Source organism: Bos indicus, chromosome 3 (genome assembly GCF_029378745.1).
Source record: "Bos indicus isolate NIAB-ARS_2022 breed Sahiwal x Tharparkar chromosome 3, NIAB-ARS_B.indTharparkar_mat_pri_1.0, whole genome shotgun sequence".
NCBI classification, from domain to species: domain Eukaryota; kingdom Metazoa; phylum Chordata; class Mammalia; order Artiodactyla; family Bovidae; genus Bos; species Bos indicus.
The window spans coordinates 89,766,962-89,783,225 of NC_091762.1; the positions used below are offsets into that span (position 1 = coordinate 89,766,962).

Sequence of the window (16,264 nt, forward strand, 5' to 3'; positions counted from 1 at the left end):
CTTAGCAGCTTTCCCCTCTTATAGGAAGTGACCACTCAGGAAGGAAGAGCAAAGAGATTTATCTTAGAAGCTAAATTCATCCACTCAGTTATTCATTAGCTTGAATAAAATAATTATTAACATGGAATTGAAGTCAGACATGAACTGGTTCAGTTAACTGAAAATCATTTGGAATCATGAGAGGAGTGAAATCACTGACCCTGCTTCTGGGTCAATGCACTTCAACCAGCAGGCACTGTAACAATGAGAACACAATAATTCTCAAACAGCACCATGAAGTATCCCCATTTTAAAGTTAAGGAAACAAAGAGTAGAAGAGTGAATCATAGGTGATATTTTAATTCCTGTGATATCTTTAAAAACCTGTATATACAAATTTTGGATCATCTAGACCACAGGTCTTAGATAATATAACCTTAAAATCAAGTACAGCCATGCAATTTCAGGGACCTCATTTCTTATTTATGCTTATGATCAAGTGAACTTCAAATGAAGATCAAACGACACTGAAGCTTATTGTTAGAACCAAGTCTTCATCATAATGATGAGAGAACTGAGTCATCACAGGTCATCCAATGGCACACCAAACCCCCACAAAAGCCTCCTCTGAACAGTTAGTGGCATATTTATGCTGTTAGTAAGATACACTGAGGGGGCTCCCTCATTTAACATACCAATTTGCACTGGTTCCCTAGCAATAAATACATCTAGTTATAGAAAAGACTAAATGCGTGTCCCAAATCCTAGCAATAACTGGATCAGCCATTCACTTAAAGATTTCAAGAATGCTACTCTATTGGTTTTCTATTGCTGCCATACTAAGAACTTAGTGTGCTTAAAACAACACAAATGTGTTCTGTATTATGTTACAGTTTTAAAGGGAAAAGTCTGATACATGCCTCTCTGGGCTAAAAATCAAGGCACAGCAGGGCTTCATTGCATTCTGGGGGCACTAGGGGAAATCTATTTCATCATATTTAGAAATCACCTGCCTTCCGTGGGCTCATGGCCCCCTTCCTTCACCTTCAAAGCCAGGCACAGCCAGTTGAATCCTTTTCATATTTCTTCTCTCTGACCTTGCTTCCATCTCAAATCTTTTTCTCTGGCTTATGATTCCCTTGTCCACTTTTAAGGACCGCTGAATTACCCTGGAACCACCAAGATAACCAAGGAAAATCTTTCTATTTTGTCAGCTGATTAGCAACCTTAAATCCATTCATAACCTTAATTCTCCTTTGCCATATAATATAACACACTCACTGGAGATTAGGACATCTTCCCTTTTTTTGGGTGGCGGGGGGTGTCGGCGGGGGCACTATTGTCTACCACAGCTGTTATGCAACCTTGTTATGGGTAAACAAAGTGCCTCTACAGGGTTATCAGATTGTTTCTCATCAACACTGATACCTAAAGACAGCTCACTAAAAAAGTTTAGACTAAATATAACCTCTGACTATGATGCTGGGAGGGATTGGGGGCAGGAGGAGAAGGGGACGACAGAGGATGAGATGGCTGGATGGCATCACCGACTCGATAGACATGAGTTTGAGTCAACTCTGGGAGTTGGTGATGGACAGGGAGGCCTGGTGTACTGCGATTCATAGGGTCGCAAAGAGTCGGACACAACCGAGCGACTGAACTGAACTGAACTGATAACTAACTAGCAAAGTCTCAAAGATATTAATACTGCTTTTCTCAGTTTTTTCAGTCCTGGAATAGAGGTTAATAGCATGGCATCTGAAATCAGATATGAAGTTAACAACTAGCTCTGCAACTTACTAGCTATTTGACCTTGGTCAAGTTGCTGATACTCTTTAAACATGTGATTTTCTTATCTGTATAATGAAGATAATAATATCCCTTATACACTTATTGAGAGGATGAAGTGAAATTATATATGTAAAATGCTCAATACAGTTTCTAGCCATTATCAGTTACTCAGTAAGATTAATATTTACTTTATTAAACTCTGTCCAAGCTTTAAGATAAAAAATAAAGACAGTCTTCAGTGTTTTAGCATATTACATTTTCACAATTAATATTAAACACATCTTCAGTCTAATGTTCTCCCAACTGAGCTATTTCAGCCACTTTAAACACAACTTCAAATGATGTAAAAGAATGCTGCTGCATACTTAATGTCTAAATTTTCTATGGGTCTAGATGATGTTAAATTAATTATCTTTCAAATTAATTACTTATTTATTAAACTCTTAATTTATTATCTTCTAAGTTTGTAACTTGCTTTATCCAAAAAAAAAATTAATTTGCCTTCCTAAGGACTTTACTATCAGTAATTAAAGTAATGATGGCAGTTTTGCAAATAATATAATGGCAGATAATCTTTAACAGTTACTTTCTACCTTTTCCAAAAAGAAAATACCCTGTTCATTAAAAGTGACTAGAAAACAATTATAAAATAAATCTAGAAATAGCAAAGTCCTAAATTACCTTCAACATGAATACTAGAGATAAGAGTCAATTTACAATTAGACTTTTAATTCTAAACCAGAAGCATGCAAAAAAGGATAATGAGGTTAAATGAATTACATTTGTTAAATATAAATATGAAAAACTGTATATTTATAAAAAGTTTAACTAAAAATAGATAATTATTTATAAATTCAAATATGATATTTTGAGACAGTTTCTCTCATGTAATCAGGTGCAGAAGTACTTACAGTTTGATAATATGAGGATGACGAAAGAGTTTTAGATTTTGAATTTCTCGTTTTATTTTTCCAACAACATCTAAACTGCGAATCTTCTGTCTATTTAAAATTTTAACTGCAACTTTATGGCCTGTCAATTGATGCTCTCCAACTAGAGAAAAGAAAAAGGAAAATAACTTTGCCATCATAGCAATGTAATCATTTATCCATGCTTCCTTCCTCTGTAACCCCAAATTTTTTTCCTCATATTTACCACTTTAATATCACTTATTGTATAGAACAGAAAATAACCTCTTTTCATGTCTGTCTACTCTACTGGAGTATGTGCTCCTGAAGGACAGAAACTGTATCTTATCTTCTCTGTATCCTCAGCACCCAGCACAGAGATGTTAATTAAGTATCTGTGGAAAGGAATTACTGAATTCCATTTTCATACCTAAAACTATTGGTATGAATTTGAAACATCTTTTGGATAGAATAGAATTACTATGTTTTGTCCCTCTCTTCCTCTTCTCTGGTCAATTCAATCACTTGTATTATGAAAGAATAAATAATTGCTATAATAAATTAAAACTCATAACTAGTTTCAGTACCATTTCATCAGAAAATTCACATGTAGCCCTTTTTCACCTTTTCTACAAAGGTTTCTTGTTTTCCCACATTCGATGGAATCTCTTTCTTTCAAACCTTCACAGTATACTGACAAAGTTCATGTTCCTTCATCATTTTTAGGCTGTTATATATATTTGTGTTCTTGAAAAATCATATGGTAAGAGCTACCAGCTCTTACCCTCCTCAAATAAGACAGTCAGTATTCATCTGAGTCTGCCAGGAAGTGTCTAGCACAGTATTTTGCACATACTAGATGTATCACACTTCTTTATTTCAAACTATCTTACAAAGGTGTAAAAACTAAAAGAGCATAGTCTTGGCATAAAACCAGACACAGAGATCAATGGAACAGAATAGACAGCCCAAAAATTAGCTCATGCATAATTAAGGTCAATTAATTTATGACAAATGACTCAAAAACATACAATGGGGAAGGGATAATCTCTTCAATAAATGGCACTAGGAATATTGGATAGCCACATAAAAAAGAATGAAAATAGACCCCATTTCATACATTATACAAAAATCAACTCAAAATGGATTAAAAACAAATTTAAAACAAAACAAAAAAAAACATAAACCTTCCAGAGAAAAACCTAAGAGGTAATCTCCTAGAATTGACCTTAGCAATAATTTTTTGAACTTGATAACAAAAGCAAAGGCAACAAAAGCAAATATAAATGAGTAGGATTAAATCAAACTAAAAAGTCTCTTCATGGCAAAAGAAATCATCAACAAAATGAAAAGGCAACCTACCAAATGGAAGAAAATATTTGCAAATTACACATCTGATAAGGGGTTAATATCCAAATTATGTAAATTATCTAACAATTTAATAGCAAAGAAACCAATCTGATTTGAAAAATGAATAAAGAAATTAAATAAACTTTTTGCCAAACAAAGTATACAAATGGCCAAATACACAAAATCTTCAGGTAATCATCAGGTAAATCATGACTAATTATCAAGTAAATGCAAATCAAACCTACAATGAGTTATCACCTCACATTTGTCAGAATAGCTGTCATTAAAACTGAAGAGACAACAATGTTGATGAAGATGTGGAGAAAGGGGAACCCTTGTGCACTGATGGCAGAAATGTACATTGGTGTAACCACTATGTAAAACAGTAGAGAGGTTCCTGAAAAGTTAAAACAAAGAACTATATAATGATTCTGCACCCCCTTGTAGATATTAGAAGGAAATAAAAATTGGATATCAAAGAAGTATCTACACTACCATGTTCATCACAGCATTATTCACAAAAGCAAAGATATGAAAACTACCTAAGTGTCCATCAACAAATGAATGAATGGATAAAGAAGAATGGTCTGCATATTTTCTCCTCTCACCACACACACACCAGCACCACCACCTACAGGAGCTCCAGGGACAAGCACAAGCCATCACTACCATCCTGGACTCTCAGGAGTCCCAGAAGGAGAAGAGAGAGAGAAAGGGCCTGAGAAAATATTTGACGCTATTACAGACAAAACCTTCCCTAACCTGAGAAAAGAAACACTCACTTAAATCCAAGAAGCACAAAGAGTCCCCTATAAGATAAACTCAAGGAGGAACCTGCTGAGACATGTATTAATCAAACTGACAAGAATTAAAGACAAACAAAAAATATTAAAAATAATAAGGGAAAAGCAAAAAATAATGTATAAGAGAATCCCTATAAAGTTATAAGCTGATTTTTCAGCAGCAACTCTGCAGGCTGAAGAGAGTACTACAATATATTCAAAGTGCAGATGGGGAAAAACCTAAAACCGAAAATACTCTACCCTTCAAGGCTATAGTTCAGATTTGACAGAGAAATCAACAGATTTTACAAATAAGCAAAAATTAAAAAGAGACTTCAGCTCTGTGAAAAATACCATTGGTAGCTTGATAGGGATTGCATTGAATCTATAGATTGCTTTGGGTAGTATACTCATTTTCACTATATTGATTCTTCCAATCCATGAACATGGTATATTTCTCCATCTATTAGTGTCCTCTTTGATTTCTTTCACCACTGTTTTATAGTTTTCTATATATCAGTCTTTAGTTTCTTTAGGTAGATATATTCCTAAGTATTTTACTCTTTTCATTGCAATGGTGAATGGAATTGTTTCTTTAATTTCTCTTTCTATTTTCTCATTATTAGTGTATAGGAATGCAAGGGATTTCTGTGTGTTGATTTTATATCCTGAAACTTTACTATATTCATTGATTAGTTCTAGTAATTTTCTGGTGGAGTCTTTAGGGTTTTCTATGTAGAGGATCATGTCATCTGCAAACAGTGAGAGTTTTACTTCTTTTCCAATTTGGATTCCTTTTATTTCTTTTTCTGCTCTGATTGCTGTGGCCAAAACTTCTAAAACTATGTTGAACAGTAGTGGTGAGAGTGGGCACCCTTGTCTTGTTCCTGACTTTAGGGGAAATGCTTTTAATTTTTCACCATTTAGGATAATGTTTGCTGTGGGTTTGTCATATATAGCTTTTATTATCTTAAAGTATGTTACTTCTATTCCTGCTTTCTGGAGAGTTTTTATCATAAATGGATGTTGAATTTTGTCAAAGGCTTTCTCTGCATCTATTGAGATAACATATGGCTTTTATTTTTCAATTTGTTAATGTGGTGTATTACATTGATTGACTTGCGGATATTGAAGAATCCTTGCATCCCTGGGATAAAGCCTACTTGGTCATGGTGTATGATCTTTTTAATGTGTTGTTGGATTCTGATTGCTAGAATTTTGTTAAGGATTTTTGCATCTATGTTCATCAGTGATATTGGCCTGTAGTTTTCTTTTTTTGTGGGATCTTTGTCAGGTTTTGGTATTAGGGTGATGGTGGCCTCATAGAATGAGTTTGGAAGTTTACCTTCCTCTGCAATTTTCTGGAAGAGTTCGAGTAGGATAGGTGTTAGCGCTTCTTTAAATTTTTGGTAGAATTCAGCTGTGAAGCCGTCTGGACCTGGGGTTTTGTTTGCTGGAAGATTTCTGATTACAGTTTCAATTTCCGTGCTTGTGATGGGTCTGTTAAGATTTTCTATTTCTTCCTGGTTCAGTTTTGGAAAGTTGTACTTTTCTAAGAATTTGTCCATTTCTTCCACATTGTCCATTTTATTGGCATATAATTGCTGATAGTAGTAGTAGTCGTAGTAGTAGTAGTAGTCTCTTATGATCCTTTGTATTTCTGTGTAGTCTGTTGTGATCTCTCCATTTTCATTTCTAATTTTATTGATTGATTTTTCTCCCTTTGTTTCTTGATGAGTCTGGCTAATGGTTTGTCAATTTTATTTATCCTTTCAAAGAACCAGTTTTTGGGTTTGTTGATTTTTGCTATGGTCTCTTTTGTTTCTTTTGCATTTATTTCTGCCCTAATTTTTAAGATTTCTGTCCTTCTACTAACCCTGGGGTTCTTCATTTCTTCCTTTTCTAGTTGCTTTAGGTGTAGGGTTAGGTTATTTATTTGACTTTTTTCTTGTTTCTTGAGGTATGCATGTATTTCTATGAACTTCCCCCTTAGCACTGCTTTTACAGTGTCCCACAGGTTTGGGGTTATTGTGTTTTCATTTTCATTCATTTCCATGCATATTTTGATTTCTTTTTTTGATTTCTTCTGTGATTTGTCAGTTACTCAGCAGCATGTTGTTCAGCCTCCATATGTTGGAATTTTTAATAGTTTTTCTCCTATAATTGAGATCTAATCTTACTGCATTGTGGTCAGAAAAGATGCTTGGAATGATTTCGATTTTTTTGAATTTACCAAGGCTAGATTTATGGCCCAGGATGTGATCTATCCTGGAGAAGGTTCTGTGTGCATTTGAGAAAAAGGTGAAATTCATTGTTTTGGGGTGAAATTTGTGTTGGTGGGAATGCAAACTAGTACTGCCACTATGGAGAACAGTGTGGAGATTCCTTAAAAAACTGGAAATAGAACTGCCTTATGACCCAGCAATCCCACTGCTGGGCATATACACAGAGGAAACCAGAATTGAAAGAGACACACGCACCCCAATATTCATTGCAGCACTGTTTATAATAGCCAGGACATGGAAGCAACCTAGATGTCCATCAGCAGATGAATGGATAGAAAGCTGTGGTACACATACACAATGGAGTGTTACTCAGCCATTATAAAGAATACATTTGAATCAGTTCTAATGAGGTGGATGAAACTGGAACCTATTATACAGAGTGAAGTAAGCCAGAAAGAAAAACACCAATACTGTATACTAACGCATATATATGGAATTTAGAAAGATGGTAACGATAACCCTGTTAAGCGAGACAGCAAAAGAGACAGATGTATCGAACAGTCTTTTGGACTCTGTGGGAGAGGGAGAGGGTGGGATGATTAGGAGAATGGCATTGAAACATGTATAATATCATATATGAAATGAATCGCCAGTCCAGGTTCGATGCAGGATACTGGATGCTTGGGGCTGGTGCACTGGGACGACCCAGAGGGATGTTATGGGGAGGGAGGAGAGAGGCGGGTTCAGGATGGGGAACATGTGTATACCTGTGGCAGATTCATGTTGATGTATGGCAAGATGAATACAATATTGTAAAGTAATTAACCTCCAATTAAATTTAAATAAATTTATATTAAAAAAAAAAGAGAGACTCAGCACCATCAAAACCAGCATTACAATAAATCTTAAAGGTACTTTTCTGGGCAAAAAATAAAATGCCACAACTAGAAACAAGAACAATAGAAATTAGAAAGATGACTGGTAAAGGCAAACATAAAACAAAGGTAGGAAATCACCCACACATAAATCTGATACCAAAACCAGGGACTGTGAAGACAGTACAAATGCAGCATATTGAAAATGTATTGGAAATGAACAGATCAGCAACTTAAAACATCTTGTACATATACAGACTGCTATACTAAAACCTCTTGGGAATCACAAACAAAAAATCTGTAATAGATACACATACAAAAAAGAAAAAGCAAACACAACACTATAGATATCAAATCACAAGGAGAGAGAAGAAAAAATGAAGGGAATAAAAAAGACCCCTGGTGGCTCAGATGGTATAGAATCTGTCTGCAATACAGAAGACCTGTGTTCAATCCCTGGGTTGGGAAGATCCCTGGAGAAGGGAATGGCAACACACTCCAGTATTCTTGCCTGGAGAATTCCATGGCAAAGAATCAGACACAACTGTGTGACTAACACTTCCACTTTCAAAAATAAAAGCTAAATCACTTAACAAAATGGTGATAAGAGCATACATTATCAATAATTACCTTAAACGTAATTGGGTTAAATGCTTCAAACAAAAAACATAGACTAGAATGGATATAAAAACAAGACCCAAATATATGCTGTCTACAAGAGATCCACTTCAGATCTAGGGACATACAAACTGAAATTGAGAGAACGGAAAAGGATATTCCATGTAAAGAGAAACCAAAAGAAAGACAGAGTAGCAATACTCATATCAGACAAAACAGACTTTAAAATAAATACTGTTGAAAAAGACAAGGAAGGACAAGGATCCATAATGATCAAGGGATCAATCCAAGAAGATGTAACATTTATAAATGTATATGCACCCCCTCGTAAGACTACCTCAATGTATAAGGCAAATGCTAACAGCCATTAAAGGAGAAATTGCCAGTAACACAGTAATAATAGGGGACTTTAACACCTCACTTTCATCAGTGGACAGATTATCAAAGCAGAAAAATCAATAAGAAGACAAAAGGCCTTAAATGACAAATTAGACCAGATGGACTTAATTGATAATTATAGAACACTCTATGCAAAAGCAACAGAATACACTTTCCTCTCAAGTGCAGATGGAATGCTGTCCAGGATAAATCACATCTTGGGCTACAAATTAAGCCTCAGGACATTTAAGAAAATTAAAATTATATCAAGCATCTTTTCTCACCACAACACTATGAGATTAGAAATCAATTACAGGAAAAAAAAAAAACTGTAAAAAAAAAAAAAAAAAAAGACATGTTTACATGGAGGCTAAACAATGTTACTAAACAACCAACGAATCATAGCAGAAACCAAAGAAATAAAATAAACAAAAAACTTAAAAACAGGTGACAACAAAAACACCATGATACAAAACCTATGGGATGTAGCAAAAGCAATTCTGAGAAGGAGGCTTGTAACAATACAATCTTACCTCAGGAAACAAGGAAAATTTCAAATAAACATCCTGATTTTATACCTATAGCAACTAGAGAAAGAAGAACAAAACCCAAAGTTAGCAGAAGGAAAGAAGCCATAAATATCAAGAGTAGAAATAAATGAAATAGAGAAAAAGAAAACAAAAGAAAGGATCAATGAAACTAAAAGCTGGTGTTTTAAAAAGACAAACAAAATTGACAAACCTTTAGCCAGACTCATCAAGAAAAAGAGAGAGGGCTCAAATCAATAAAATTAGAAATGGAAAAGGAGATGTTACAAAAGATACTACAGAAATTAAAAGAAAAAGTCACTTAGGAGACTACTACAAACAACTAATTATATACCAGTAAAACGGACAACCTAGAAGAAATGGACAAATTCTTAGAAAGGTACAAACTCCCAAGAACTAGGCTGAACTAGGCTGCACCAGGAAGAAACAGAAAATATGAACAGACCAATCACAAGTAATGAAATTGAAACTGATTAAAAATCTTCCAGCAGAAAGAGAGTGCAAAAAAAGGAACCCTCTTAAATTGTTGGTGGAAGTGTAAATTGGTACAGCCACTATGGAGAATAGTATGGAGGCTTCTTAAAAAACTAAAAATAGAGCTACCATATGACCCTGCAAGAGCTTCCCAGGTGGGGCTAGTGGTAAAGAACCTGGCTGCCAATGCATGAGACTTAAGAGATGCAGGTTCGATCCCTCGGTAGGAAAGATCCCTGGAGGAGGGCATGGAAACCCACTCCAGTATTCTTGCCTGGAGAATCCCATGGACAGAGGAGCCTGGTGGGCTACAGTCAATATGGTTTTATAGAGTCAGGCACAACTGAAGCGACTTAGCAAGCACATGACCCTGAAATCCCACTCCTGGGTATGTATCTGGAGAAAAACATGGTCCAAAAGGATGCATGAACCCCAGTGATCAATGCAGCACTGTTTATGAAGCCAAGTCCTGGAAGCAACCTAATGTCCATTGACAGAGATGGTACATATATACAATGGAATATTACTCAGCCTTTAAAAAGAATGAAATAATGCCATTTGCAGCAACATGTATGGACCTAGAGATTGTCACATTGAGTGAAGTCAGTTAGTCAGAGAAACAGAAACATTGTATTGCATCCCTTTTACATAGAATCTGAAAAGCCATGATACAAATGAACTTATTTACAAAAGAGAAACAGACTCACAGACTTAGAGAATGAATTTATGGTTGCTGGGAGAAGTATGGGAGGAAGGAATAGTTAGAGAGGAAGAAACAGTTAGCACTGTACATACTGCTATATTTAAAATGGATAACCAACAAGGATCTACTATATAGCACAAGGAACTCTGCTCGATGTTATGTGGCAACCTGGATGGGAGAGAAGTATGGGGGAGAATGGATACACGTGTACATGTGTGTGTGTGTGTGTGTGTGTGTGTGTGTGTGTGTATAGCTGAGTCCCTTCGTTGCCCACCTGAAACTTGATCAGCTATACTTCAAAACAAAATAAAAAGTTAAAAAAAAAGTCTTCCAGCAAATAAAAGTCCAGGACCAGATGACTTCACAGGCTAATTCTACCAAACATTTAGAAAAGAGTTAACACCTATCTTTCAGAAACTCTTCCAAAAAATTTCAAGGGAAGGATCACTCCCAATCTCATTCTATGAGGCTACCAACACCCTGATATCAAAACCAGACAAAGATGCCACCAAAATAAAGAGAAAAATTGAAGGCTATCACTGGTGAACATAGAAGCAAAAATCCTGAACAAAATACTAGCAAATCAAATCCAACAATACATTAAAAGGATCAAACAACATGATCAAGGGGGATTTATCCCAGGAATGCAAGATTCTTCAATATATGAAAATCAATCAGTGTGATACATGGCATTTAACAAACTGAAGAATAAAGACTGTATGTTCATCTTAAGAGATGCAGAAGAAGCTTTCAATAAAATTCAACAAATGATAAAAATTCTCCAGAAAGTGAGCACAGAGCAAACTTACCTCAACATAATAAAGGCCATATAGGACAAAGCCAGAGCTAACATCATTTTCAATGATGAAAAGCTGAAGGCCTTTCCTCTAAGACCAGGAGCAAAACAAGTATGTCCACTGTCGCCACTTTCATTCAATGGTTTTGGAAGTCCTGGCCACAGCAATCAGAGAAGAAAAAGAAATAAAAGGAATCCAAATTGGGAACAAGTATACTATACATAAAAAATCCTAAAGATGCTGCCAGAAAACTACTAGAGTTCATAAAGTTGCAGGATACAAAATTAATACACAGAAATCTGTTGCATTCCTATACAGTAACAACAAAAGATCAAAAAGAGAAATTAAGGAAGCAATCCAATTTATCACTGCATCAAAAATAAAATATCTAATAATAAATCTACCTAAGGAGACAAAAGACTTGTAGTATGGAAACCACAAGATGCAGATGAAATAAATCGAGGATGATATAAGCAGATGGAAAGATATACTATGTGCTTGGATAGGAAATATCAATATTATCAAAATGACTACACTGCCCAAGGCAACCTAGAAATTCAATGCAATCTCTATCAAATTACCAATGGCATAATGGGATTTTTCACAGAACTAGCATAAATTTTTAAATTTTTATAGAAACACAAAAGGTCTTGAATAGCCAAAGCAATCTTCAGAAAGAAAAATGGAACTGGAGGAATCAGGCTCTGGCAGCAAAAAAAAAAAAAAAAAAAAAAAAAACAACAACCCAGAAATACAGATCAAAAGAACAGCACAGAAAACCCAAAAATATGCCCATGCACCTATAGCCAATTACTCTATGTCAAAGAGGCAAAGGTATACAATGGAGAAAAGACAATCTCTCCAGTAAGTGGTGCTGGGAAAACTGGACAGCTTCAAGCAAGAGAATGAAAGCAGAAAATCTACTTATACCATTGACAAAAAATAGACTCAAAATGGGTCAAATACCTAAATGTAAGACTGAACACTATAAAACTCTTACAGGAAAACATAGGCAGAACATTCTTTGACATAAATCATAACAAAATCTTCTTTGATCCACCTTGTAGAGCAATGAAAATAAAAGCAAAAATAAATAAATGGGACCTATTAAATTTAACTGTTCCTGCACAGCAAAGGAAACCACCAACAAAAGACAATTCACACAATGGGAGAAATTATTTGCAAATGATGCAACTGACAAAGGATTAATCTCCAAAATATAAACAGCTCATACAGCTCAATATGAAAAAAAATTTTTTTAAATGGGCAGAAGATCTAAATAGACATTTCTCCAAATAAGACATAGAGATGGACAAAAAGCACATGAAAAGGTTCTCAACATCACTAATTATCAGAGAAACGCAAATCAAAACTACAATGAGGTATCACCTCACACTGGTCAGAATGGTCATCATCATCAAAATGTCTACAAATAATAAACATTGGAAAGGGTGTGGAGAAAGGGGAGCCCTCTTACACTGTTGGTGGGAATGTAAATTGGTACAATTACAGAGAATAGTATAGAGGGTCCTTAAAAAACTAAAAATAGAACTACCATGCAACACAGCAATTCCCACTCTATATATCTGCAAAAAACAAAATTAGAAAAGATACATGCACCCCAATGTTCATTGCAGCATTATTTATAATAGCCAAGACATGAAAGCCACCTAAGTGTTCATCAACAGAGGAATGGATAAAGATGTGGTACATATATACAATGGAATATTACTAAGTTATAAAGAAGAACAAAATAATGCCATGTGCAGCAACATGGATGGACCTAGAGATTATCACACTAAATGAAGTAAGTCAGATAGAAAAAGACAAATATCATATGCTATCACTCATATGAGGAACCTGATTTCTTAATGACATAAATGAACTTATTCACAAAACAGAAAAAGATCTACAGATACTAAAACAAACTTATGGTTATCAAAGGGAAACCTGGCAGGGAGGGATAAATCAGGAGCTTGGGGTTAACATACACATACTACTATATATAAGATAGACAACCAACAAGGAACTTATAGCACAGGGAAATCTACTCCATATTCCACGATAACCTAAATGACAAAGGAATCTGAAAAAAAAGGAATATATGTATTAATATAACTAAAACTGTACTGTACACCTGAAATTAACACAACACTGTGAACCAACTATACTCCAGTAAAGAAAAAAAAAAAAAAAACAGAAAGAAATGGCATCATCTCTTGAAAGAGTTAAGCATAATGATAAGTTAATTGGTTATCTGAGATCAAAAGATTCAAATGCATTAAGAATGCCCCCTTTTTTGCTGAAATACAATAGCCTCTATTACCTACTAACTTAAGTGAATTAGTACTTAGTGATAATTAAATACAGATAGTTGTCTCATAATCACATCCCACCTGAAAGCTGAATGAATATTTCTTAAAATCTTGTAATATAAACAGATTTAAGACCAAGAATTTCTTTTATGTGTATTACAGCTGTAAACTTCCCTAGGGAAATTAACTGAGAGGAAAGGTTTGGATTCATAAACATTTAACATTCATTTGGGCTTCCCCCGGTGGTTCAGTGGTAAAGAATCCACCTGCACTGTAGGAGATGCAGGTTTGATCCCTGGGTTGGGAAAATCCACTGGAGCAGGATTGGCAACCCACTCCAGCATTCTTGTCAGGAAAATCCCATGGATGGAGAAGCCTGGTGGGCTATACTCCATAGGGTTGTAAAGAGTCAGACATAACCAAGCACAGCAACATTCATTTATTCAATCTAAAAGCATTTACTGAGCACCATTCACATGGTAGGACTATGCTGATCAAAGACATGTGTTAAGAGAGATTCAATAGGTCTCCAAGTTTTAGTGAGAAGAAACATCAGCAATAAAGGATTCTGTATGGTAGCAAATCTATATGAAAACTCTTAGGGATACCTTAACTATGAAGAAAGAACACCGATGAAAAAAAGCAAAACATTTTTAAAAACCAAGGGTGAACAAATTTGCCATAATTTATCGTGTATATCATATATATAAATATCCAGATCAATATCTAGTTTGACAGCAGCAATAAAGAACACTCATCCATGGAACAACTATTTAACAAATGCCTACTATGGTGCACTCTGTATCAAGTGCAATTATAGGCACTTGGGATAAAGTGGTGAACATACTAATTCTGTCACATTGTGAGGTGTTCCCCAATATCTATTCCAGTCTTCCTTCCTAGACATATGACTCCCAAATTACACCTGAATATATATCCACCTGAAGTAGAGACTGCCTCCAGTATCTCTTGTTAAGTAGATATGGCCATGTGACTATGCTCTGGCCAATGACATGCCAGCAGAAATGTCCCTAGCAGCAGCTTCTTCAGATCCTTCCACCATCCTGAAGCCTGGAACTACCTGCTCAGACTGTTAAAAGTGAGTAAAATACTATCTTGTTTAAGCCATTCTTATTTTGAAAATTCCTGTCATTCACAGCTGAGTCTCAATAATACAGTCTAGAATATTTTTATTTTTTTAAACTTTTTATTTTGTATTGGGGTATAGCTGATTAACAATGTTGTGAAAGTTTCACGTGAACAGCACAGGGACTCAGCCATACATACACATGTATCCATTCTCCCCCAAACTCCCCTCCCATCCAGGCTGCAACATAATATTGACCAGAGTTCCATATGCTATACAATAGGTCTTGTTAGTTATCCATTTTACATATAGCAGTGTGTACATGTCCAACCCAAACTCCCTAAGTCCCCCTTCCCCTCAGCAATCATAAACTCCTCTGTAGGTCTCTTTCTGTTTTGTAAGTAAGTTCATTTGTAAAATGTCCATCGACAGGGGAAGGGATAAAGAAGTGGTATGTATCTACAGTGGAATATTACTTGTCCATTAAAAAAATGAAATAATGCCATTTGCAGCAACATGGATGGACCTAGAGACTGTCATACTGAGCGAAGTCAGAGGAGAAATATGTGGCATTCCTTATGTGTGGAACTAAAACAGAATAATATGCAAAATGTTTTAACTTATTTCAAATTTCCAATTTTGCTGAACTGCCATCTGTGAACTAATGGAAATAAACTATATTTATAGCTCATATAATTTCTTGGATTAAATGATTCTACAAAGTTATCACTCAGTGGTCCATTTTGTTCTTCCCAAACTCTAGCCTAATTATACAAAATACTCTCTAAAGCGACTGAAACATATAGACTTACCCCATCTATCCTTTTATTTTTTTTACTTATTTACTTTTATTTTGTAATAGAGTATTGTTACCGTATAATTATCTATAACCCATTACATTACTGTAATAGAGTATTGTTGTTTGGGGCTTCCCTGGTGGCTCAGATGGTAAAGAATCTGCCTGCAGTGCAGGAGACCCGGGTTCAAGCCCTGGGTCAGGTCCCCTGGAGAAGGGAATGGCAACCCACCCCAGTATTCCCGCCTGGAGAACTCCCCCGACAGAGGAAGATGGGCTACAATCCATGGAGTTGCAAAGTCACTAAGTTCTGTCTGACTCTTTGAGACCCCGTGGACTGTAGCCCACCAGGCTCCCCTGTCCATGGGACTTCCCAGGCAAAACCACTGGAATGGGCTGCCATTTCCCTCTCCGGGGATTGAACCCGGGTCTCCTGCTTGGCAGGCAGACGCCTTTTTTTTTTTTTTTACTTTACAATAGTGTATTGGTTTTGCCATACATTGACTTGAATCTGCCATGAGTGTACGTGTGTTCCCCATCCTGAACCCCCCTCCCACTTCCCTCCCCATCCCATCCCTCTGGGTCATCTCAGCACACCAGCCCCGAGCACCCTGTATCATGCATCAAACCTGGACTGG

At 35.8% G+C, this 16,264-nt stretch overlaps 1 protein-coding gene across 2 annotated transcripts in view; it reads right to left on the reverse strand.

The window, feature by feature from the left end:
- The window catches only part of PRKAA2 (protein kinase AMP-activated catalytic subunit alpha 2), a 79,347-nt gene that overhangs the window by 34,542 nt on the left and 28,541 nt on the right, over positions 1-16,264 (reverse strand). Inside the window, exon 2 of one of the 2 annotated variants that reach the window (XM_019957386.2) lies at positions 2,682-2,823. The exons of the other annotated variant lie outside the window; for it this stretch is intronic. Within the exon in view, the coding sequence (XP_019812945.1) occupies positions 2,682-2,823 (142 nt within the window). The remainder of the gene's footprint in view (positions 1-2,681; positions 2,824-16,264) is intronic. 2 annotated transcript variants of the gene reach the window in all.